Consider the following 26087-nt stretch of genomic DNA (forward strand, 5'->3'; position numbering starts at 1 on the left):
ACATCAGATTGACTAAATTCTTTGCTACATTTGTGGTAAAAATTAAAATGTGTTTCAGAATACTATCTTCATAAATTTTGTTTATAAAGTTGTATAAAAAATATTTTTTCTAAACTAACCTTTTTATTTCAAACTAACATGGAATGTTCAATCACAGATAGACAGAAGACTTGTTAACTGACATAAAGTATGTATTTGGTATAAGATATTGATATGTCCAATGATGTCAATTATAGATCTATTTCACTATTAACTTGAGATTATTCACTGGCAGTAGAATTACAAATTTTTTTTAAACAAAAGTTTTATTTGATTTTAAAGTTTAAAAGTTTTAAATTTTTTAAAAATAATTTGTTCATGTTTTTATTTTATTTTACTTTTCTTTTTTAATTTAAACAAATTGCTGACTTTAGAAGGAGATTTTAATTTAAACAAATTGCTGACTTTAGAAGGAGATTTTAATTTAAACAAATTGCTGACTTTAGAAGGAGATTTTAATTTAAACAAATTGCTGACTTTAGAAGGAGATTTTAATTTAAACAAATTGCTGACTTTAGAAGGAGATTTTAATTTAAACAAATTGCTGACTTTAGAAGGAGATTTTAATTTAAACAAATTGCTGACTTTAGAAGGAGATTTTAATTTAAACAAATTGCTGACTTTAGAAGGAGATTTAGCTTTTTTAGTTAAGATAGAGTTTAGAAAATCAACAGTTGATTTAAGGTAGTACACTACAAAAATGCACTTTTTAATAAAAAGTATAAATAAAACAAAAAACTTGTATATTTCTGTTGAAATATTATTTTAAAAAATAATCGAAATACAGATTTTTATTAAACCAATATATTTTTTTACATCCTATAATGGTGGAAAAAGTGTTTAAAATTGAATTTGCTAAAATATTTTCCTGTCAGACTTAATGACATAAATGGTTTTTTAGTTTGAGAACGTATTTTAAATTTAATCAAGAATTATTGAAAATTTGCTTGAAATACTAAGTGATTTGACATGTTAACTAATTTCTTAATTAAAAAAATTTAACAGGTATATTTAAAATCCCAACTGTTAATCAAATTTCTGAAGCATACTAAGGATACCCTAAAAATTTCAGGCACAAATCATTAGCCAATATAAAGATATTATGTTTAAAAGTTAAACTAAACTTAAAAATCGCCAAAAACACATTAAAAATTTTTTTTTTTTACTTTTAAAGGCTCTATTAATAGCATTTTTTTAGCAAAATAATCTAAATTTTGCATATTAACGCTGCCTCCAAATGGTCTAAATCTCTAATTAATGACTTGTTTAAGAACAACTTCTTTGGTTAACATTTGTTTTCACCAATATTGAATAATGCTTGATGAACCTCCAAAGAATTTGCTGCTTGCTTCTCACATGTTTTAACATGCAATATCATAATTTCATGCCATACAACATCACAATTGTTGTCACCAGCCGAGACGAATCCCGGGCAAAAATATTTGCCGACCTGTCTTTGCTTCTGAGAAAGCACACAATGAAATGGTTTACAGGACTTTTTTTAGCTTGCTTTATTTATTTTTTTTGGCACCTAAACAAACTTGGGCGCCATAACAATATACTACTTGACCCCTTCTTGATGGAGATGCCAACATCCTAACAACATTAATGGTAGCGTCACTCCATGCAAACTTACTAGACACTATGCAACACTAAAGTGTTGTTCTTCATGTGTTCTTTGAACTTTAGACCATTGGTGTTCAAAGAAAAAAACTAGACGAATAAGAGTTTTTGGAGTGCTTAGGACAGTCAAAGAAAAAAGATGAGACTTTATTGAATGACGATTAACATCATAATGAATATTTGTAGATGGCACAAGAGATGCTAGCTCTTTAGAGCAGTGCCTATTCAAGTCTTGATAGAAAGAGAAGCAATATAATGACGATGTGAAAATGATTGGAGATTGACTCCAAGAGCTTGTCCAATTATGTTTATAATGTGTTTTTGTACCTTGTCTAAGAGAGAATGAGCATCATTAGAAGATATGCCCCAGATATGGCAACAGTATTCCATACAAGAACGGATTTGAGATTTATAGAGTTAAAAAATAGAATCTGGAGTAAGAAAGTGTCAAGCACGATAAAGAGATTCATTGCAAAGATTTTGTAATGAATTTGATATAAAGTTTCCAAAAAAGATCGTGAATAAAAGTTAATCCTAGAAGATGAATGGTAGAAGACTCATCGAGTACATTACCATTCATAAATATTTTTTTCAGCAAATCGTTATTTATTTTATTGCAATAACAATTTGCTGAAAAAAATTGGGTTTTACCTAAATTAAAGTTCACTAGCCACTGTGAGCCCCATGCTGTAGCAGAAGTGAAATTCTTTTCAAGCTCAAATGCCTCCACCAAGCAATCAGAGAGTGTTGGCTTCTTATAAAGACAAGAATAAATTGTAGTATTATGAGCAAACAATGCCACCTTAGATATGAGAATATCTGGAAGGTTGCTAATGTAAATTAAAAAGATTAAAGGGCCAAGGAATGAACCTTGAGAAACCCTTGAAGTTACAGGATATGTAGAAGACTACTGTCCATCGAAGACAACTTTTATACTACGATTGGAAAAGAAGGATTCAATCATTTTAAAAATATTACTAGATACACCATAAGAAGAAAGCTTATGGAGAAAACCAGCATGCCAAACTTTATCAAATGCTTAAGAAATGACAAGAGCGATAGATTTATCTAATCCACAATAAAACCTATCAGTTATTACTTTTGGCAAATCAGATGTAGAATAAGGAGATTGAAGTCCATATTAATAATCAGAAAGAAAGTTATTAGATTCAAAACGAGAGATGAAGTGTTTGTTAATTAAAATTCAAAAACCTTGTTTATGATATGAAGAAGACAAATGAGACGGTAGTCGAACAAGTCAGATTGCTCTCCAGGATTTTTGAAAATAGAGATAACAGATGGTGCTTTCCAGCAGGCAGAAAACAAGAATCTGATAAGCACTTATTAAACAACTTTGAAAGTATAGAAGGCAGCTCCAGAGAGCACTGCAAGGCTATAACAGGTATTTTACCACAAGTTGTAGAAAAGTCTAAGCAGGAAATTACTTTAGATACAGAAGCTGGAGTGATACGAATATCAAACAGTGGATCAACCTATTTGTTGGCTATATTAGGTAGAACACAACTAGTGGAGTTGAGAGATGATATTGATGAAAAGTTCTTAGTAAACAATTCAACTTTGTCTTTAGGTTAGGTGACAAAATCTGAACCATACAAGAGAGGTGGAATAACAGATTTTCCCTTATTATTGATGCTGTTAAAGGTTCTCCATAAGTCACTAAAGCCTAATTTTTGTAATGAAATATGACATTTTATGACTTAAGATTAGCGGGATTTGGGGTAAAACAAAATTTTTTTACAATGATTTCTAGCGATAGTAAACAGACGCCTATTTTCTGGAGAATAGTTTTGCTAATAGATATGGAAGTAATGGTTTCAATCAGAAATTGAAGCAGCACAATGTGAGGAAAACCATGAAGAGGAGTGAGGCTTGACTTCGAATTGTTGAGAGAGAATTAAAGATATTATGCCGGCCCAAATCCATGAAGTTATGTAAAAAGCATATTTTTCAGCAGGAAGACAAAAGATTTCTACCCATGGGCTTTCGCGAAGAAAATCACGGAAAGAGTCCCAGTCAGCTTTAAGGGATTTAGGGGGATTCTGATGATAAAGAAGAATGGGATAATAGTTGATCAAAAGCACCTTAGGGTGAATGTGGAGAAACTGAGCACTGACTAGGATCAAAAACAAGACATAAGTCGAGTAGAGAAAGTAAATGATTTGAGTTATCAAGAAAATGTGTTGGAAAGTTGACTATTTGCGTTAGAGATTGAAACAAGCAAAATTGTGGGCATTAACGCCTGCAGAGTCACTGACACTAGAGCCAAACCATTTAGTGTGATTAGTATTAAAGTCTTGAACAACAACAATATTGACTGATGACAAGAGGGCTTGGTAATTTTGATTAAAAATAATATCAAAAAAAGTGAAGTCTTGAGATGAAGGAGAGCAATATAGAACAAAGAGTCTGATGAACTTTGCAAGAGATAAGACTCAACAGAAGAAAAGTTACTTCAAAGACCACAAATATTAGTGAATGATAGTTTTAGAGAACTTGGTAATGACAATGGTTTTTTGTGTTTTATAGTTTTTGGTACTTTAGTCATACCTAAAAGAATCAATATTACCATTACCAAAAAGAATCAATATCAAAAATACTGATGTATTATGCCCTAAACAAATATCTGAGGTGTTTACTAAATATTTTACAAATGCCGGATTTTATGTTGCTATCAAAATTATACCAACCTTGTCACCAACCTATAATTCTTTTAAAATCTAAAAACATCAGATGATGCAACATTGCATGATTTTGACTTAACGTTAAAAGAATTTGAAACGGCTTTTTTGTCTTTAAAAAAGAATAAATCACTGGGATTTGATGATATACCCAGTAATATACTTATTGCAAATAAAAAAAGTATTAGTAAACCATTGTTTTATATAGTAAAACTTTGTTTCGATCAAGGGGTATTTCCTGGTGTAGTAAAATTAGCAAAAGTATTTCCAATTTATAAGGCCTATATCAGTGCTTTCTGTATTTTCAAAAATATTCAAACCTCTAATTTACAATAGAATCTTTGATCATTTTACTAAAAACAATTTCTTTTATTAAAAACAATTTGAATTTCAGAAAAATCATTCAACTGAACATGCTTTTATTGAATTAGTTGATCAAATAAATAATGGCTTTAACGAAAATAAATTTACTTTAGGTATATTTATCATTCTCTCAAAAGCTTTTGACACTGTTGATCAAGGTATTTTGTTAAAAAAGTTGAAGCATTATGGAACTAATAAAGTCTATTATTGGATTAAAAGTTATCTCACTGATAAAAAAACAATATGTTCTAAATCAAGAATGCAAAATACTTAAAATCAAATGTGGAGTCTGCAAGGAGCGATACTTCATCCTCCCTTTCGCTTAGTTCATAATGACTTAGTTAATGCATTAGTAAAGTTAAACCCAAGTATGTTCGCAGATCGCAGAAACCTATTTCTCTTTAACAATAGTATCAAAAAACTTTATGCAGGCATGAATTTTGAATTAAGTAAGATAAATGACTAGTTTATAGCAAATAAACTCTCATTAAACATTGAAAAAACAAAGTATACCTTATTTCATGAAAAAATGCAAGAAGAAAATCTTCCCCTTAAATTACCAGCCCTATTTTTAAATAACATACAAATAAAAAAGCAAGACAATATAAAGTTTTTAGGAATACTTGACCCTTAATGAGAAATATAAAAGGATGTACAGAATTTTATCAGCACCTAATTTTCATGTATAAATATAATAATAATCTAACTCTGGCTAATTTCATTTGTAGATTTGAGAAAAATGTAAGTGAAAAGTATTTCTCAAGAACAAATCAATCATGATATTGCATCATCCATATCTTCTTTGAGTCCCCATCTGTTTTTAAAATATTTTATATACTGATATTTACCATGTAAAACTCACCTGTAATTTATTTTAACAGCGAAATATAAAATTAAAAAAAAGTCATTTTTAAATTTGTTAAAGAACTTGACTCAATGCATAGATAGTACTCAGTACACTATTTAATTCAAGCAACTCCTTATTACTAATAATAAACCCTAAGCCGTAAAAAACGGCTCTAAATGTGGCCTCGACAATGCACACCAAAAGTACAATTGGGGACACCATCCATGCGTAACATGGCACTGTTAATACTCTGGTATTTTACAGCTGTTGATGGAATCAGCCACTCTGAGAGCTATCACAGAGTTCAGGAAACCTGACTACCAGCTGGCCTCAGAACCATAAAACTGAGTTTTGGAGCTATAAAAACACTGAGTTTTGGAGTTATAAAAACAGAAACACAAGCAAAACCCATGCATTGAGTCAAGAAGATCCAGCAATTAACATCCTAAACTGTAAATAATCTATTACAAATATATCTGCATCAGCCTAATAGATGAAGAAGGTATGTGAGGCTGGTCAACAGATAGAATCTGTTTTCTGTTTTCTGAATCTGCCTTCTACAAGACAGTAGCCAGATGCGTTTAACATCTGCCCAAGATGAGTATTTTTATCAAGACACCATCTCTACCCTTTACTCAACCAAGATCCCAAAGGCAGGAGGTGTTTTAAGTCGGAGTTGGCTTCTCCAAGTCTTTGCCTAAAAATTCATATCCTACACGGCAGCAGGATATGAAGCAGGTTGTACTGGGTTACATGTTACCAGTAGCAGGATAATCTGACCTGACTTAAACGCTTTCACTTCAGCTAAAATTACAAACTTTCAATTAAGTCATAGATTTAATTGAAAGTTTATGTGAAACAAAAAGATTTTACACCATTTATGTTTTTTTGTTATATCACATATAAAATAATTATTTGTTTTCAATATTGTATTGAATATCTTTTGTCTATAACAGTTTTATATTTTTTTATACTTGAAATTATTTGTGTATAAACAAAATCAGTTGATTTTAAAACTCAGGAAAAATGTGTGTGTATGCGTGTGTGTTAGAAGGTAGGAATTCTATACAAATGATAAGAATTGTAAACTAATTTATAATGCTGTTGAATCAATTTATAGTGAAATAGACGAAAGATTTTATAGATTAATAAAAGATATCTTTTTATTTTGTAACAGAAAAAAAAATTAACTTAAAGAGTAAAACTATTACTGCAATACAATGAATATGCTGATAAACCGAGTAAACAGGATTTTTTTGTATAGAAACATTACTTGCGAGTATGATTTCTATACAATTAATGATGTTTAATCAATGCTGTATTGAAATAATTACAGTAAAACAATAAAGTTAGTTTAATTAATTTGCAAAGAACATATTAAAATCAAGAAAAGAAAAAATATTCATTAACTAGATTACACAAGACCTTTTATTCGAGTATTAATCAGGAAACATTTCATGTAAAAAGTTTTGGTGTAGAAACACTACATTTTTGTAAAGAATCTATACCAGTGACGATAAAGAGGATATATCACTCGGTTCTATGTTGATTGGCATGTGTGAAATAATTTTTTTTTTTCAAAATGTTAATAGAAGCAACATTTAATTTTATATAAAGAATGTTTAATCAATTGGATTTGTCAATAGCGCAGATAATTTGTCGTTATTTGTTTATTTTTTTAAAATTTGTATAGAAATTTGACATTTTTGCAGTGTTTCTATACCATACGCTTATTAGAAATTGCTATAACAAAACTCTCATGAGATGAATTGACAAAATAACATCATAGCATTAAAGAAGACACAAATATATTTCGGAAAAAATATGTTTCACAAAATAAAACATTTGTAATGTATTTTGCAAAAGCATGTAAACTTTTGCATCAACTTAAAATGGAGTAATTTTCGCAACAAAACATTTTCTAGTCAAAACAGTTACAAATACACAGTAGAAAAAGTACCAAATATTTTTTCTCTTTTTTCAAAAACTGCTGATTTTTGTGTTAGTGAGACAAGTAAATTACTTTCCTAGTTTTTTAAGATTAGTGCTAGCCACATACCTGAATTTTGAATTTTGAAATACCCTATTTTGATGCTAAGAATGCAATCTAAAAAATTTCTGAGCTATTGATGCAAAAACTATAACATTATTGTCAGCCGTTGTGAAATAGGAATTTTCCATAAAAATGTAGAGTTTCTATACAGAAATTTGTTTAATGATGATGATGATGATGATGATGATGATGATGATGATGATGATGATGAAATCCTGACATAAAAATAACAATGATAAACTTTTTCAAAAATCAAACTTTGATTTGTTACAGTTTTAAAACTTTTATTTTTTCACTAAGAAAGTAAGAATTACAGCAATGTTGAAATCTATGTTGCAGCTATGTTATCAGCCTTTACATAAAATTCACTATCAATAAATGTGAATTGCTGTAGAAAAATCAATCCAGTATTTAGATAAGTTTTACTATTCATAGATTTGAATTTTTCTAATAGAAGATTGATTTTACATAAGTTTAATTTCCATAAAAACATGATTATACATTTTTAGATAAAGAGAGATATCTTAAAATTAGTTTTAAAATATATAACATTAGCATATGTTATAACAATAAGATATGTTATAACTTATATAACAAAAAAGATGTTATAACTTATATACAATAAGATATGTTATAACTTATATAACAAAAAGATGTGTTATAACTTATATAACATATTGCATTTACACTTATATAACTATATAACTTATATAACATGTTACACCAATTAGAATACAGTTTAGAATAAAAAAATTTTTAGTTGAAAAATTAAACTCTTAATTGCACTAATAAAAATTAAATAAAATATATAGAAAATAAAAAAAAATTCTTCACATTTTTTCATTTTATACGTATTTATTATTTAAAATTTGTTTATTACATTCTCCAAAATGTTTTAAATAAAATGGAACAAAAAAAATTAGAAAATTTAAAATAAATTAACCTCTACAAAAGGTTTTGAACTTCTTTTCTTTGCTACAATTGAACTTTGTTGCACATGATTTTGTATTTTGCTAAACCTAAACAAAAAGTTGAAAGTTGCAGAACTGCTATATTAACATGCAGTGAATTGTATAGTCATGTTAATATTTTATATAAGTATGTAGGCAAGATTGGGAGAGTATGGACAGTAAAAAAATGTTTATTTCAAAAACAGTTTTCTAATAAATAAATAATTCCTTTAGAATGTTTACAAAAATTAGGAATTTGCTCATTAAGTAAAAAACTTATTTTTAATTTTCAGTGCATACATGTGTATGTACTGAAAAAACTGAAAAATAAAATTTTTGCTTACTGAGGAAATGCTTAGCAAAATCATTTTTTTTATTTAAAACAAATACCTTTTATTTGCTTTGTTTTTATCTTGACTTTTGTCTGTAAGCAACTGTACAAAATTTGTGGCATTTATTTTATGCTGTTGACTATTTTCATAAAGAGGAGGTGTATATGAATTTTCTGGCAACAAGACTTCAGCAAAATTTACATCTGGAATAAAACCAGCTGAACTAACAGACATTTGTAAAGTTTTAGGTAGCAATGTCAATGATGACCTTTGAAAATTGTCATTAGATTTATACAAAATGTCTGCATGTTCCTTTGAATTCAAGATAGGTAAATCTGGAGTTTGCTTGTTTACTGAGAAAACACTAATATCATTCAATAAAGGTGATAAAATGGGTGTGGTTAACTTACCAGTGTTTTGAGGATTTTGCCACAAATGGTCAAGTCCAACTCCCAAGCTATAAGGAGAAGGATTAACGGAATCTTCTTCACTAATGCCTTTATTAGCAACAACATCAGCATTTACAATAGCAGGTGATAAGTTACTGTTAATACTTTGATTATCTAAAATCAAATTTAATGGTGCTTCATTTCCTGTTGACAATGTGGCTGTATTTTCTGGATGCATAACACTTTCTAGTTGACCATGTAAAAAACTGTCAAATTTACTGGCTTTAGGTCTCAATAATAATGGAACTATATCCTGAATTCCATTGACAATAGGAAAAGTAGGAAGTTTATTTTTGCCAACTTCATCAGAAGTAGCAGTATTTTGTCTAATAGATAGATCTGGTGTAGTTTTTGATATTAAGGATAGTATAGCTTTTCCTCGTTCAGTTTCTAAAATTCCAGTTGCTTTTAAAGTGTTTTTAAGTGTGATCAAGTCTTGATTTACTCTTTTCACTGCTAAGATCACATCAAGTGTACTAAAATCTGAGGTAAATGGTAAAGTAGTTTGAAGTATTGGATTATAGTTGGTTATTACTTGCTGAATTGGATTTAATGAATTTCTGACCGTCATCAAAACATTTAATAATCCCAATAATGTTTCCTCTTTTTTAATAAAACTTGAAACATCATCATTATCAATTGCATTCAACTTTTCAATTTCTAAAACTAGTTTATTTATTGCATTGTTCATATTCATCACCTTTTTTTCTGAACCATTTTTATTAATGAAAGGTTTCTTCAATTTGTTAGCAGGTATTAGTGTGGTTTTGCTTACTCCAACTTTCTCAGCAACTAAATCAATTTTGTTTGTCAAATTTACTAGTATTGACTCAAATTTCATTAAACTTTGAGGATTATAAAAACTTGAAGGAACAAGTTTATTATCTTGATTCTCTTCAAGTAAACTTCCTTTTAAACCTCTGTTATTTTCTTCTGACTCTTCAAATTTACCACCAGAAAGACTCAGACTTTCAAAATTATTTTGATTGGTACTTTTATTTTCATTGACATATTTAATAGGTTGATTTTGTGCAATACTTTCAATCTTTGAGCTGATTGCTTCAATAGCTTTATTTAGCCTTGATATTGTACTATTTATCATTACTGTTTGCTTGGCCCTCTCTGAAAAAATGAAGTTAATTGTATTTATAACGACAATAAAACTACTCATATTTAACATTACAAACAACAAAGCTACTTGTATTTATTATTACAAACAAGAAATTACTTGTTTACCATTATAAACAGATTATTTACTCGTTTTTAATCATGTCATGAAAACTGGGTCATTATAGGAAACCAGGTATTAAACCAATAATATTATTGTCATATTTTGGTTACTGCTCAGCATTTTTAGCTGAAATTTTGCATGCAATTTTTTATTTATAAATAGGAATTATGTGTCAAAACATGAAACAAAAAGGAAGACACATGGTTCAATGGACTGTGTGATTAGATGAGGAATTACCCATGAAAAAAACTTAAAAAAGCAATTACTTAGAAAACTGGTAAATCAATTAACAAATTAATTAAAAAAATATCACTAGTTTAAATTTTCTGGAGAAGGTGTGTGTGTATATATATATATATTTCAAGGGCTATTCTAGACCGTTTTCGACGGCGCCAACTGCATTTGGGTGCTGCCCAAATTTGAAATTGAAGACCTTTTTTTTTTAAAGATAAATATTGTTTTTTTTCTTGCAAAAAAATGCTTACATTTGGCGATATTTCTGGCAAATTTTGCCAGCACGAGAGGTACCCACCCAAATTATTTTCCTAGAACAGCCCCTGTGTATATATATATATATATATATATATATATATATATATATATATATATATATATATATATATATATATATATATATACATACATACATATACAAACTTGTATATGTATGTATATATATATATACACTTGTATATCTGTCATTACACGTAATTTATAATGTTTAATCTCTATAAGAGATTAAATAAAATGTACTGAAACTCAAAAATAAAAAGCACTATTACAATGAAACAAGATTAAAAAAAGAAAATTATATGCAAAAAAAATTACCAAGTGCTATTTGTTTATAATTTATTTTATTTGCAAAAATTGCTACCACTTCTCTAAGTTTTTCAATGTTTTTAGAAACGGCATCATTATCTATAAATAATAAAATAAACAAAACAAAACAAAAAACATACTATGCTGCATTCAAGTTTAAAATTTTTTTAATATAGATATTGTTATTGAGTTTTATAAATAAGTTTTTACCAAAATTTTTACTTAACACTTCAGGTTCATTGTTAGTAAAACTAATTTCTTTGTTTTTTCCCTGAAAAACTTGTTTGTCTACTGTCTCTTTACTTATATTTGAAATCCAATCACTATTAATATTGTTAGATAAATTTTCATCACTACCCATCATAAGAAGAGCTAACTGTTGAGTTACATTGTCACTTGCAACTGCATTACGGTCTAAGATAGTCGCTTCTTCTGAATTACTAGCAGTTGTGGGAGCTTTTAATAAAAAAGACAAACTGTTAAAAATGCTAGAATGTCAAAAATAGAAATCAAAAAAAAAAATTTAACAATAAACCTGTTGGTGATGTTAACATATATTCTCTTGAAATAGGGCGAATTAAAACACCATTTGGCAGTTGAACACCAAGAGATAAACAATCACTCCCAATACTTTGTGCACCAACAGCTTGAACAAAGTATAATTTAGATTTACTTAACCTAATGCCAATACTTGTTTGCTCTTCAGGGTACCTGTGAATATGCATGAATTTATTTTCTTAAGGCTTAGATCATAGAAAAGTGCTCAATAATTTAGAAAATTAATTTAAATTTTAAAATAAAGCACTGTATAACTAAAATGAAAAAAACAAAACAATGTATGAAACTTGAAATTTCATAAATTTAAAATTACATATCATATATAAAAGATAAAAATGACCAACGCGCAAAGTCTAAAAGAAATATAAAACACAAAACTTAACGAGACATGCTCAGAGCGGAAATTTAATTAGTTATACTAACCATAAATCTTCATTAAATACAAAAGTAACTTAGTAGTAATAACATAATTCAAAACAAACATACATATACATAGATATATCAATATTTAAAATGAATAAATATAAAATGATAGGAGGTATAGAAAAAACATTATTTCTTTTATGTTATCATAATTTATGTAGTGGTGGTAATAAACTTCTCCTCAGAATCAGGTTTATTATTGCCGGCATTTCAAAGAGGCTCAACACCAATACCTAGTTTATCCCGTCAGATAAACATCATTGTATTTATGGTTTACCCCACAATTTACACCTACTCAATACTGCAGTAAAACAGGACTTCACGAAAAACAGTAAAAACCCTATCTTCACCCAAATTTGTAAAGCACTAATATTTTTGAAGAAATAATATGGATAGTGAGAGGTGTGAATTCAATACCAAAAAATATAACAAATTTAAAATAAAATAAAGTAAAATATATATATCTATATATAATAAGATAAATATATAGAATAAAATATAAACAAAAATTTTTTTTATAAAAATGACAAAAATTAATAGACTAAAATGTAAATAATAATATAAAATAATATTATTATATATTGTTATATTCTAATAGAAAACCACAAAATACTCGACTACACTACCAATGTGATAAATGCTGTTAGATAAAACTCTATCATAAATACAAGTTGCTAAAATTGGTACATTTTGTATAAATAAACTCAAGCCGATAAGATATAGAAATCTTTATAAAATACTATAAAAACAACAAAACCATACAGAGCTTAACGCCGCCATAGATACCTAGATCGAATGTTGCTTACCAATCAAAAAAACAGGTTTTGAATAAAATATAGCAATAACAACAAAAAAAGTAAATGAAACCACTACGAACAATAAACATCAAAAAGTACATAGAGCAGGAAAAAAAAATATATGCATAAAAAAATAACAACCTAAAAACTAACATTTTTACATATATATACACACATATGCATACATACACATATACATACACACATATACCAATGGTTGTTGAAGAAATTATTGCATGTTCCAGTACAACAGAGTCAAGTATTATTAGAAACCTGCGTAAAAATACTATCCCCGAACCATATCCAGCTAACCCAGCCATACTTCAAATTACCTATGATAGATTTAACATCTATACATAGGATTTATATAACCTTCTGGTACTAAAAGCTAGCTTAGACATGTTCCAGACACAAACATATTCTCCTGCGAAAACAGCAACTATGTATGTAATCGTATCTATATATTTTAGTCATTTTACTAGAAGCCAGCTTAAAAATTTCATCCCTGAGCTATATCCAGCTAGCCCAGCCATACTTCAAATTACCTATGATGGACTTAGCATTTATACATAGGATTTATATTATCTTCTGGTCCTAAAAGCTAGCTCAGACATATTCTAGAAACAAACAAATGATGTTGTGCATATGTACCATGAAAAAATTGAAAAATAAAAAATAAAAAGTTACAAATACAACAACATGTTCTGACATCTTTATAGCTACATTAGATCTAACAACAACAAAAGATATAGTAATGATTATCTAATCACCTGTGTCATAGGAGGAAAACAGAAATTTGTTTTTGTGTATGCACATATAGACCGTTTCACCCATTTGTTAAGTAATTTTGTGCCTTTATTAAACAAGATTTCAATAATTTTATTAAAACATAGATGACAATTTTTCGAAAATGAGTTGTATGGTCATCAACACCTAAAACTTTTCATTTAATAGATGGTAGAAAACTTTTTTCTTTTAACTCCCATATTTAAAAAATTTTATTTTGTGAATTTTGAATTTGTATTTTAAGGCTGATGACTGCCTAAAAAGCAAGTTCCAATAATTGTTGTTTTTCTTCATTTTAATTTTATATATATATATATATATATATATATATATATATATATATATATATATATATATATATATATATATATATATATATATATATATATATATATATTAGGCTGGGGTGAAAATAAAAATTTGGTCTAGTTCTGAATATTTTGTTGTGTCTACTTGTAAATGATTAAAAAATAATAAAAATATTAATATGAAACATGGGGAACCACCCCATTTTTACCCTTAAACATCAGACAGGTCCCTAATATTATAGAAAAATTTTTTTAGTAGACTGCAATGCTGGGTCTCAAAAGAACCGAAATTTTATAAAAATTTCAAAAATAATAATGACTTTACAAAACTGTTAAAAAAAAATAGATTTTTTTATAAATGTTAAAAAAGAATAATTTAAATACAAAATAATAATTATTTTTGAAATTTTTATAAGATTTTGCTTCTTTTGAGACCAAAAATAACTTACTTCCAAAGAAATTTTTTTTCTATAATGTTAAAGACCTGTCTGATGTTTAAAGGGAAATTATGGGGCACTTCTTGTAAAACATATTTATTTTTTACAACTGCTTCTTGTCTCATATATGGATTAGCAAAGAAGTACTGAGTATTGTGATGAAATTCACATTTATGTTTATTTTCACCCCAGCCTTATATATATATATATATATATATATATATATATATATATATATATATATATATATATATATATATATATATATATATATATATATATATTATATATATATATATATATATATGTATATATGTATATATATATGTATATATATATATATATATATATATATATATATATATATACAGATGTAGATATATATATATATATATATATATATATATATATACAGATGTAGATATATATATACAGATGTAGATATATATATATATATATATATATATATATATATATATATATATATATATATATATATATATATATATATATATATATATATATATATATATATATATATATATATATATATGTAAATTATGTTAGTGTATTTTACAAATAGAGTGCTCAATGTTTTTAAAGAACTCTTCCTGATGATCCAGCAATGGTGAAACTTCAAGTCGAAGATAAAAGTTAGATAAGTGTTTTTTACTAATTTATATATATATATATATATATATATATATATATATATATATATATATATATATATATATATATATATATTAACTATATTTAGTTAATATGTTATTATATTAATATATTTGAAAAATATATTGATATGATCCTGTCCTGTATTGTCCTGTATACGACCCTGTCCTGTATATGAAAAATATATATATACCACCCTGCCCAATATATTTGAAAAATATATAGATACGACCCAGGTCCCTGGTAGTATTGTGCTCAACTTGTTTTTCCGCGCAGTGGCCTTGTTTGCCAAAGTTCATGTTTTGGAGTTAAAGAGTTGGGAGAGGGTTATAACCACAAGTAGCCTCCTCACCTGTAGTGCCCTTCTTGGCCTTGGAGAGGTAAATTTCAAAAAAAAAAAAAAATTAGCTATGCGCTGTCTTTTTTATTGAAAACAACTTATATATTTACAAACATATCATATAACAAGAAATGACTTTAAAGATACTTTTAAACTAGTGAGCAAATGCTCATCTAAATATGGTATAGAAGATATATATACATAAATAACATTAAATTCATTACAACCAATTAAAAAAGTAAAATATTAAAAAAATACTTGTCAAATTCATTGTGATGAGACCACTGCTTTTGTGATATAATCTTCTTGATGTAATCTTTCCTTTCATTAGGACTCAAATAAATATCACAAGCATCATCACAAGCTGAATAAAAAATATACTCTCCATCCATTGGTGCTAAAAACCAACCCCACAAGAGTTGCCCATAATGGTAACCAACTTGTGTAGGAGCATCAAAATTATCTATAACATCTTTTAAACTAGGATGATTAGGAAACTTATCAGAATGATAAAGTGCATCAAGGGGCTGCAAGATACTAACATCTTTTAAAGTTTGTTCATTTGATTTATATTTACCAAGTTCCTCTTCCTGTTTTTCCATCTCTTAAACATTAAACATTTATTAAAATACTATATATGAAACAATAATAAACTTGCTTTTTAACCAAAACCAAAATTTAAAAACTAAACTTTTTGTATAAAAATTTTATTTAACTTATTTATTATGTAATTTTTTATGTAACCAAAATTGTCTAATGATATGAGAGTCTAATAATATGAGGGTCTAATGACATGACTGTCTAATTGGTATCTAAATCATCTTGTTTCTTGGTTATAGTTTCTGTATTATATTGATGTGTACTTGTTTATAATACAAAACTAATAAGTTAGCTACACATTTTAATAATTAAAAGCATATGACTGTAAATATTTTAAGCTTTAGTGCTTCTATTATAATTAAAAGTATATGAATGTAAATATTTTAAGCTTTAGTGCTTCTATTATAATTAAAAGTATATGACTGTTAATTTTTTAAGCATTAGTGCTTCTATTATAATTAAAAGTATATGGCTATAAACAGAGCCGTAACCAGCTTTTTTTGATCTTTGAGATAGCTAACTTCCAGACATGGAGCAAACGCCAAACATTTATATGTTTGTACTTATGTCAAATAAGGATGCTTTGCAAAAAAATTGCGATGATTGTAGGCTGGGAACAAAAAAGCCCTAAATTTTGTGCCGCCCTCCCCTAAACGTGAGAGCAACAAGTTGATGAAATATTTTTTGTACTGTTCTCAACTAGACTTATATTCATCGATAAACTTTAAGTTTCATAGTATTATCTTTCAGCGTTCAGAAGTAATGACCATATAAAATTTATAACCTCCTCAAATTGAGGGGGGCTTGAACTTTATATGGTCATAATTTTTGAAAGCTAAAATATTTTACTATGAAATTTAAAATTTATCGATGAATATTAGTCTAGTTAAAAACAGTACAAAAAATATTTCATCAACTTATTTCTCTCTCGTTTGGGGCAGAGGGGCACAAAATTTGGGGCTTTTTTTTTCCCAGCCTCCAATCATCGCAATTTTTTGCAAAGCATCCTTATTTGACATAAGTATAAACATATAAATGTTTGGCGTTTGCTCCATGTCTAGAAGTTAGCTATCTCAAAGACCAAAAAAAGCTGGTTACGGCTCTGGCTGTAAATATTTTAAGCTTTAGTGCTTCTATTATAATTAAAAGTATATGACTGTAATATTTTAGGCTTTAATGCTTCTATTATAATTTTATTAAACTATTTGGAAAATTTCTGAGATTTACTCAAAAGTTATGGAAACAAATTGAGCATTGTAAATGAACCAAACAACTTCATGTTTTTAGGAGATACGGTTTAGAAGATATTAAATCTCTAGTGAGATTTTGATAAAGTAAAATATGCTTATGTACTTTGATTTGATCATTGAAGATTCAAGGAAGACATTCAAGTAAAACATGCTTATGTACTTCGATTTGATCATTTGAAGATTCAAGGAAGATTGAGAGTATTAGTATTAGTTCGATGGATTGTTTGACTAGTACTAGTGAATCATTGAAACTAAAGATTGAAATAAAATATATAGACTATGGATATAATAGATATAACAAATAATACAATAAGTATGCAAAATAGTTGATAAATATACTAAATTAACAAAAAGAATATTTGCATTTTATAAAATCATCTTTAAAGAAAACTACGCCAATGGTTTTCTTAAAAAGAATATATAGCTTTCAATGTGGCTTTTTCAAAAGATGAACTTTAAAATGGTTGATTATGTCAGCCTTCTAAATCCCTTAAAACCATAACTTAAGATTATTCAACTTCAAATGGCTATAAATGACCAATATAAACTTAAAACATTTTTAAATAGTAACGCTTTAACTCATGTACTTTTAATCATGGAATTAATTAGAATAAATTAGAATAATTAGAATAAATTAAATAAGGAAAAAAAATTGTTAAAGCTAATAGTTAAAGACAATTAAAGAGAAAAATTCACCTGTTAACTTCAATTTCAAATTAACTTAGAAGCTGCAAATTAAATTTTTTTATTTTTATCAACACTATTTACAACATAAACATCATAAAGACAAAATAACATCAAATAGTAAACAAAATAACATACATATAACATCAAATAGTAAACAATGTAAACAAAAAAATAACATACTTATAACATCAAATAGTAAACAATGTAAACAAAAAAATAACATACATATAACATCAAATAGTAAACAATGTAAACAAAAAAACAACATACATATAACATCAAATAGCAAACAATGTAAACAAAAAAATGATTATTACTTTTTTTGTAAACTAAAAAAGATTTATCATTTTAATTCAATAAAAAATTGCAAATTGAGAGTTTAAAGTCATTATTTCAAAAATTGTAAAATTAAATTTGAATGAACATACCCCCTCTTTCCTTAAAAACAGCTGCAGCTTCTCTAACAACAGACTCTGGATGATCAATGAAATATTGAAAATATTTGCTAGAATCCATTAATGATGGTACCTCAAACCTTTTGAATATTGAAGAATTGTTATACATACCATGCAAGACTTTTTTATTATTTGTTTTTTTATGTTCAAAGTTTAAACTCTTATTGAGTATATTTCCATTTTTTGCACTATTTGGAATATGGTTACGTTTATCCCGAGCATCAATAGGTATTGAGGTCATTTGATTATTATGCATATACTGTTGATAAAGAGTTTCTTCTTTGATAGTTAACTGACCAGGGTGACGATTGACATGAACAAGAGGAGTAAAAGAATCATCATCATCATCACCATCATCATTGGTTACATCAATAATCTTATGCTTAAAAGGTAAGTTTAAATTTGACTTTTTATTTTGATTTGTTAAATCTCCAGACTTACGACTAAAATGTAAGCTTTTCTTTTGAGATTTATGATTTTGTGATACATCATCATTGAAAGCTTGAGGCGTTTTTTCTTCAACATATTTTCCACTTTTTATTTTTTCATTCATTGAACTATTCTTAAAAACACTTTTTTTATCTTCACTTTTTGATTTGTTACTTGTAATTTCTTTTAGTTTCAAATCCTTTTTTTTTTCATCATTTTTTGTAGGTTTTGAAACAATGTTTGAAATATTGACAGGAATGTCAAACCTTTTTGCTCCTTTGTCAAGTTTAAAGTATACCCAACGATTGATACCATAATCCCCTGAAACAAATATAAATACACTTATAACATTTTTTTCAAACATGGGAAAAAAGCCATACACTAAATAGTGTACACACAACACTACATACATAGTGTACACACAATGAATGACTTAAATAAGGAGAACATGCAGCAGAATGTACATACATTGACTAATTAAAATAGAGAGAATATGTAGGGAGTGTACATACATCGACTTTCCAGCCTAGTTTATTAGCATTTTAAAATGACAGTTTGAGGAAAAAACTATTTGACATCAATATGCAAGACATCAATATTTGACATCAATATGCAAGACTATACATATATAAAACCAAAAAAAAAAAAAAAAGGCTAAGATTTTGAAGAAAAATTTACTTTTTAATGGGTTTCGAAAAAAATTTCACTGACATTTTAACTCATATCTATTTAACAGGAGTGTAAATAAAAAGCACATTTCATTTTCTTGGAAATAGCATAACTGCAAAAGATGATTATTTACTTGTATTTACATAAAATATTAATATAAAATATGAATATTAAAATATTCATACTTTTTTCCAAATCAAAAAAAAAGATTTCTCTCCATGGAGCAGATGAAAATTTGGTCCAGTGATAAAAAATTCAAATTTTTGTATTTATTGTAAATATTTTAAAAAATACCATGAGAGTTTTGTAGCTTAATCTATCTGATTTTAGATGTTTTGTTTTTTAGTAAAGATGATTGAAATGGTAAGTCCTACCCATTTAAAATAATGTGTATATTTGGGAGGTTAGTGGGGGGCTTGTTAACATTTTTTGCTATGAACTTTAAATATAAAACATTTTTTGAACTGTTCATTTTTTGTTCAAAGAAAGACTACTTTTTTGTCCAAGGTTTTTTTATCTATTGTTTTAAATTTTAAATAATGAGAAGCAAGTTTGCTTTACTGTCTTCTTTTGTTTCTGGAAGAATCAATAAAATACTGACAAAGTTTAATAACATGTTTAATAACACATTGCACACGGTAATTAAGAACAAGAAGACCAGTGACAGATTTTTTCAAATCTTTTATAATCTGGAAATAAGTTCCAGTTTGATGAACTGATTTTCAGTCATTCTATCACATGTAATGTCAGTTTTTAACAATTGAAAAACCAACTATTAGGTCCAAAAATCTTTAACTATCATATAACTAGCTGGTTTTGCTGTTTGTGCTAATTTAAGAGCTTTTTTATGTAATTGATTTACAGATAAACATTTAGCAGCTAGACACATAGCCACAAATTATTTATTTAAATACCAAGTGTGTTTTTTTGTTTTTAAAGTCATTTCATCGCAGTTCTCAGCTGGTCAAATTCCTTTCCAAGTCAACAATCTTGTTTCTAAATGCCAAATCAAGAGTAGAAGAATTGATTAAAGATATAACTAAAAACATTTATATCTTGACAATTTTAGTCATGAAAATATATTATTAAGTCAATTTAAATTTGCTTATAAATTTGCAGTTCAGTAATTGTTAATTTAAAAGCATTTTACTATAATATAGTAAACATCTGATATGCTGGTCAGTATTTTCTTCATCTGATAAAGGGTGTATAGTAAATTTTTTTATGAGACAACCTCCTATTTCAATACATTGAGCAGTAAAATAATCACAAAGTAGACATGAAGCTACTTAATTGAAGAAATGTTTGGATAATCAACTCAAGCATAATCTCTGTAATGGCAATATAGTTTTCTTAATAAGCAATTGTGTCATGGGTAATAAATTGCTATGTGTTATACTTTTTCAATTCTATTTCCTACATGAAAAACTTCACAATGAGTTGTTTTTTGCAACAATTGTTTGTTAACATTACTTTTATTCACACAAAAATTAACAAAAATTAAAAAATTTTACAAAACTTTTTTTGATTTATCCGACCTCCACCCAACCTCCTAACCTCCCTAAAATATTCATCATGACTTCATATGGGTAGGACCAACCATTCTAATCATCTTTACTAAAAAACAAAACATAATCTAAAATCATGTAGATCTAGCTACAAAAATAATTGTAAATGACTTCCACCATAAATGCAAAAATTCAAGTTTTTTTTTTTTAATTTGGAACAAAGTAATGATATCTAATGCTAATACAAGTAAAAGTTCATCTTTCGTTGCTATGCCATTTCCAAAAAATGAAATGTACATTTTAGTCATACTCCTACTATATAACCCATAATGCTGTTTTAGAATATTTTTTTTTACTTTAAATTCTTTTATCCTATTGTTTACATTAAAAATGTTAAGGTAAATTTATTCTTCATTTCTCAACAATTTCGAATTTAGACTTATGTCATTATAATGGTTAAATAGGTCTAAAAATATTATTAAAGCAGATAAGAAAAGTATTTTTTTTTAGCCCTGACCAAATGATGAAGCTCTATGTTTATCTCATCTGTAGAAATTTATTGAATTGTTCTCTTGAAAGTTACAGAATATTTAAAGTCTTTAACTACTTTCCAGCAAAAACCAAAGTAAACATCCATGTTGTATATGCTGATCTACCCAGTACTTCACAGTATTTTTTTTAGTACCTCAAATTTAGGCAATTTTTAAGGGCAGCTTAAAAAGTGCCGCATTAAAAAGCTCAACATTATATTTATCTCTTTTTGTAGTTTTTCTCTTTTTTCCTGATCCAGATTGACAGGCTCTATTTGGACCATTTTTATCTATATATTATATATTTATATATCCAATCTTAAAAGTCATAAACTAGTATATATATATATATATTTTTTTTTTAATTCTGATTTACTCCCAACTAGTAAGCGACCAGGGCTGATATTTGACCGGGGCTGGGTTTGATAAAATATAGCAGGGGCCGGGTTTGTGACTGGAGCTGCATAAACATTTATATCCTAAAGTATATTTTTTTAATTCAAAATTCATGTTATATTTTGTATATTTATGCATATATAAACATCATTATGATCAACATGATCATTATAATCATCATTACCATCATCATCATCATCATCATCATCATCATCATCATCATCATCATCATCATCATCATCATCATCATCATCATCATCATCATCATCATCATCATCATCATCATCATCATCATCATCATCATCATCATCATCATCATCATCATCATCATCATCATCATCATCATCATCATGATCATCATCATCATCATCATCATCATCATCATCATCAACATTGTCATCATTATCATCATGATCATGATCATGGTCATCATCATTATCATCATCTCATCTCGGCAAACACGCTTATATAAAGTTGAAAGGATATTGTATGCCAGCATCTAAATATATAGCAAACATATATATTTATATCCATGATATGTATGCATAAAATGTCGGAAGCTTTTATTCCTTCTGGACTAAAAGTTTGGAAGCTTTTATTCTTATTCTTCAATTTTAAGCCTCATTCTGCTCCACATTTTTCACCATCTTGAGCAGTCGCTTAATTAAACATTAACCATTTTTTTTATCTTTTTTACAAGAACATCTCTCTTAAGAACAAATATCCTTTTATTATTCCAAGAAGAAAATGTAAAAAGCTCCAGTCTGATGTTAAGCTCTGTTATTCTGAGTTAAGTAAATCTTGTATCTTATATCATATGTTAGCTTCAATAGACTTTTGGTTAGCCTTCATCAATAACATCTGGAAGACTTTGCACCAGATGTAACTAAATCTGAAAAAACCATATATAAAACTACATCTGGTTGAAATAATACATTTATATTTAATATTTTTTTAGGATGTAAGTATATCTGGAAAAAACCATATATGAAACTACATCTGGATAATATAATGCGTTATAATTTAATAATTTCATAAGATCCTGTAGTTATATTTAATATAATTGAAAAGATGTAACTACATCTGTCATAATTATATGCTTTTTACACAGATGTTATCAGACATCAATAAAATTTCAGATGTTGTTGGACAGATGTTATTATACCTCAGTGTATTTACAGATGTTGTTGGACAGATGCATCATGGTCAATGCTCAAATGAGCTATCATCTCTATTACAACAAACCAAAACTCATTCTTGCTTGGCTCTTATTCAATAAGCTGCATCCTTTTACTGTATCTGTCCCTTCATGCTATAAAAACTTTTATTAATCCAGTTTTTTTCCATGCACATCAAAAAAACCATCTTCATGTGTTTTTTTTTAATATACAACCTACAACTTTTTAAGTCTTCAGTTAACCATTTCCTAGTATTTTTACTTATTCTCTATTTTAAAGTAACTCATAACATAATAGTGGTTGCTTGCAATCTTGTTAGAAGTAAATTAGAGTTTAAAAATATATAAATATATACCAGTGTTTAATAAATAGTAAATATAAGCATAAAATTATAATATATAAAGTATTACAAATTTTTTTCTAGCCCCGGCTATCAACCCTTGCTAAATCTTATAGTAATACTGGGGCCGGGTTTGAAAAAATCATTTATAGCCAGGGCCGGGGCCCCGGTCACTTACTCTTACCAACAAGGCTACAAGCAACCACTTTTAAATTGGGAGTTACTAGAAAAAAAAGAATACAATTATAGAGCAAGGAAACGGTTGACAGAAGACTTAAAAAGTTGAAGGTTGTATGAATCAGGAAAACACGAATATAGAAGAGAGTTCCAAAGGGTTGGAGTGCAGGAAAAAAACCTAGACGAATAAAAGTTTTTAGAGTATGCAGGGACAGATACAGTAAAAGAATGAGATTTAGCTAAATGACGAGTTAAGCAAGAAGGAGTTTTAGTTGATGGAACTAGAGATGATAACTTCTTTGAGCAGCAACCATGATAGTATTTGTAGAAATGAGAAAAAGATGCCACTTTACAGTGATGGGAAAGAGGCTCAAGCTTAGCAGATAACGGGTGGTTATTATCTGGACATACTTTTAAGGGTCCCTCATAGCTTTTAAGGTAGAGATTAAATAAAAATATCATTAGTTAGAGTTTTTAGTTATTTATTTTAATAAAGTTTGTCAATAAAATATTTTTAATAATTCAACCAGTCTGTTGTTTTTGATTCAAAAGATGAGTTAACCCAAAAAGAGGAAATACAAGGTTAAGGTTAATTTTTTTTCAGACAAAGCTTTATTCTGGTTTGTAGTTGCTTCATGTTTTTTGCTTGCCAGTTACCCACGTACATTTTGCCTTTCAAATTAGTCTAAAAGTCTTCGATTGGGCAACACTCCGGTACAGCTGGCAGATTGTTAACTTTTTTAAGAAAATTGATGTTATGAGTCTCATAACAGTTGATCACGGTTTTGGAATAACGCGATGAGGCAAGGTCCGGCCAAAATACATAATTACCATCGGTATGATGAGCATTGATAAACAGCACTAATATTCTCTTAATACAATTCATTTTGGAGATGGCTTTATCGACTGCAAGGCTGCTGGGGACAAAAAATGGCTTGGAAACACCTTTGTCAGAAGCGGCCAGCCAGATGAGCAGCTTGGGTTCAAATTTGCGCTTTTTTAATGCGCAAAATTTAATGCTCGATGGAATCTTGTCTCTGTAGCTAGAGTAGCAGGTGTTATTTCTGTTTGTCATTGAAGATGACAAATTTTGCTTGAAAATCGCAATAAAGACAATCAATACCGGTCTTGATTTGCTCAATCTGGCTGTTTTGTCAATCAGGTATACCTTGTTTTGTATAAGTTTTGATATCAGTGTACTTGGCAAGAGTTTTATGATTTTTAATGATATGTGAATGACTGTATCCAAATTTTCGACTGGCTTGCCTCATTGAAACTTGGTCATTGTGGTCAAATATGGTTCTCAGACGCTTGATCACTTTGGGAGCCATGATTTTGGCCACACAACAATTTCCTTGCACTCTTTTGTGTCCAAAATCAGCACATTTTATTATATCATAGATAGTGCTTCTCGGAATTCGTTTAGCATTGAAGTGATCTACTATGAACTTTTAACCTTGTAATTTATTATTCAAATAGAACTCATAAATCCGTTTTTTTATGTCTTTTTGCTTGGACATCATTATTATCTTAATTTTTATTAACTATCTAAAAATAAGTAACTTAACTTATAGAGAATTAAATAGGCTTTAAAATGGATATATAAATGAAAAAAAAAAGTTTAGCTTATGGCATTTAAAACTCAAATAAGTTAGTTTGGATTTTTAGTAACCACCCGTTAGAGCAGATCCAACTAGATTTATAATGCGTTTTTAGACCTTGTCTAGAAGAGAAAGAGCATCATTAGAAGAGCCAACCCAAATATGACAACAATATTCCATATAGGGACGAATAAGAGATTTGTAGAGATAGAGAATAAAATCAGGAGAGATAAAATGGCAAGCACAATAAAGAGAAGCTACCTTAGTGGATGCTAATTTAGCAATCGATTGTATATTTGGTTTCCATGAAAGGTCAGTAGTAAACGATAACCCAAGAAGACGTAAAGGTGAGGACTTAGTAAGAGGGTTTATTAAGTAGTTTATTAAGTAATAAACTAGCATATATGCTGGTCTTCTTCATAAGCTCTATTTTTACGGTGTATCAAGTAACATCTGTAAGATTATTGATTCCTTCCTAACCAATCATTGTATAAAAGTTGTCCTTGATGGACAGCACTCTTCTTCATATTCGTAATTTCAG

General features: G+C 27.8%; 1 protein-coding gene across 1 annotated transcript in view; it reads right to left on the bottom strand.

Annotated features, from left to right (window-relative positions):
• Positions 1 to 26087, bottom strand: part of LOC136080754 (uncharacterized) — a 61245-nt gene that overhangs the window by 29292 nt on the left and 5866 nt on the right. The window contains exons 5-11 of the mRNA XM_065797815.1: positions 18692 to 19468; positions 15985 to 16330; positions 11941 to 12116; positions 11616 to 11861; positions 11415 to 11504; positions 8965 to 10477; positions 8568 to 8643 (exon numbers count right to left, since the gene is read on the bottom strand). Of these exons, the coding sequence (XP_065653887.1) occupies positions 8568 to 8643; positions 8965 to 10477; positions 11415 to 11504; positions 11616 to 11861; positions 11941 to 12116; positions 15985 to 16330; positions 18692 to 19468 (3224 nt within the window). The remainder of the gene's footprint in view (positions 1 to 8567; positions 8644 to 8964; positions 10478 to 11414; positions 11505 to 11615; positions 11862 to 11940; positions 12117 to 15984; positions 16331 to 18691; positions 19469 to 26087) is intronic.

Source organism: Hydra vulgaris, chromosome 05 (genome assembly GCF_038396675.1).
Source record: "Hydra vulgaris chromosome 05, alternate assembly HydraT2T_AEP".
Taxonomy (NCBI): domain Eukaryota; kingdom Metazoa; phylum Cnidaria; class Hydrozoa; order Anthoathecata; family Hydridae; genus Hydra; species Hydra vulgaris.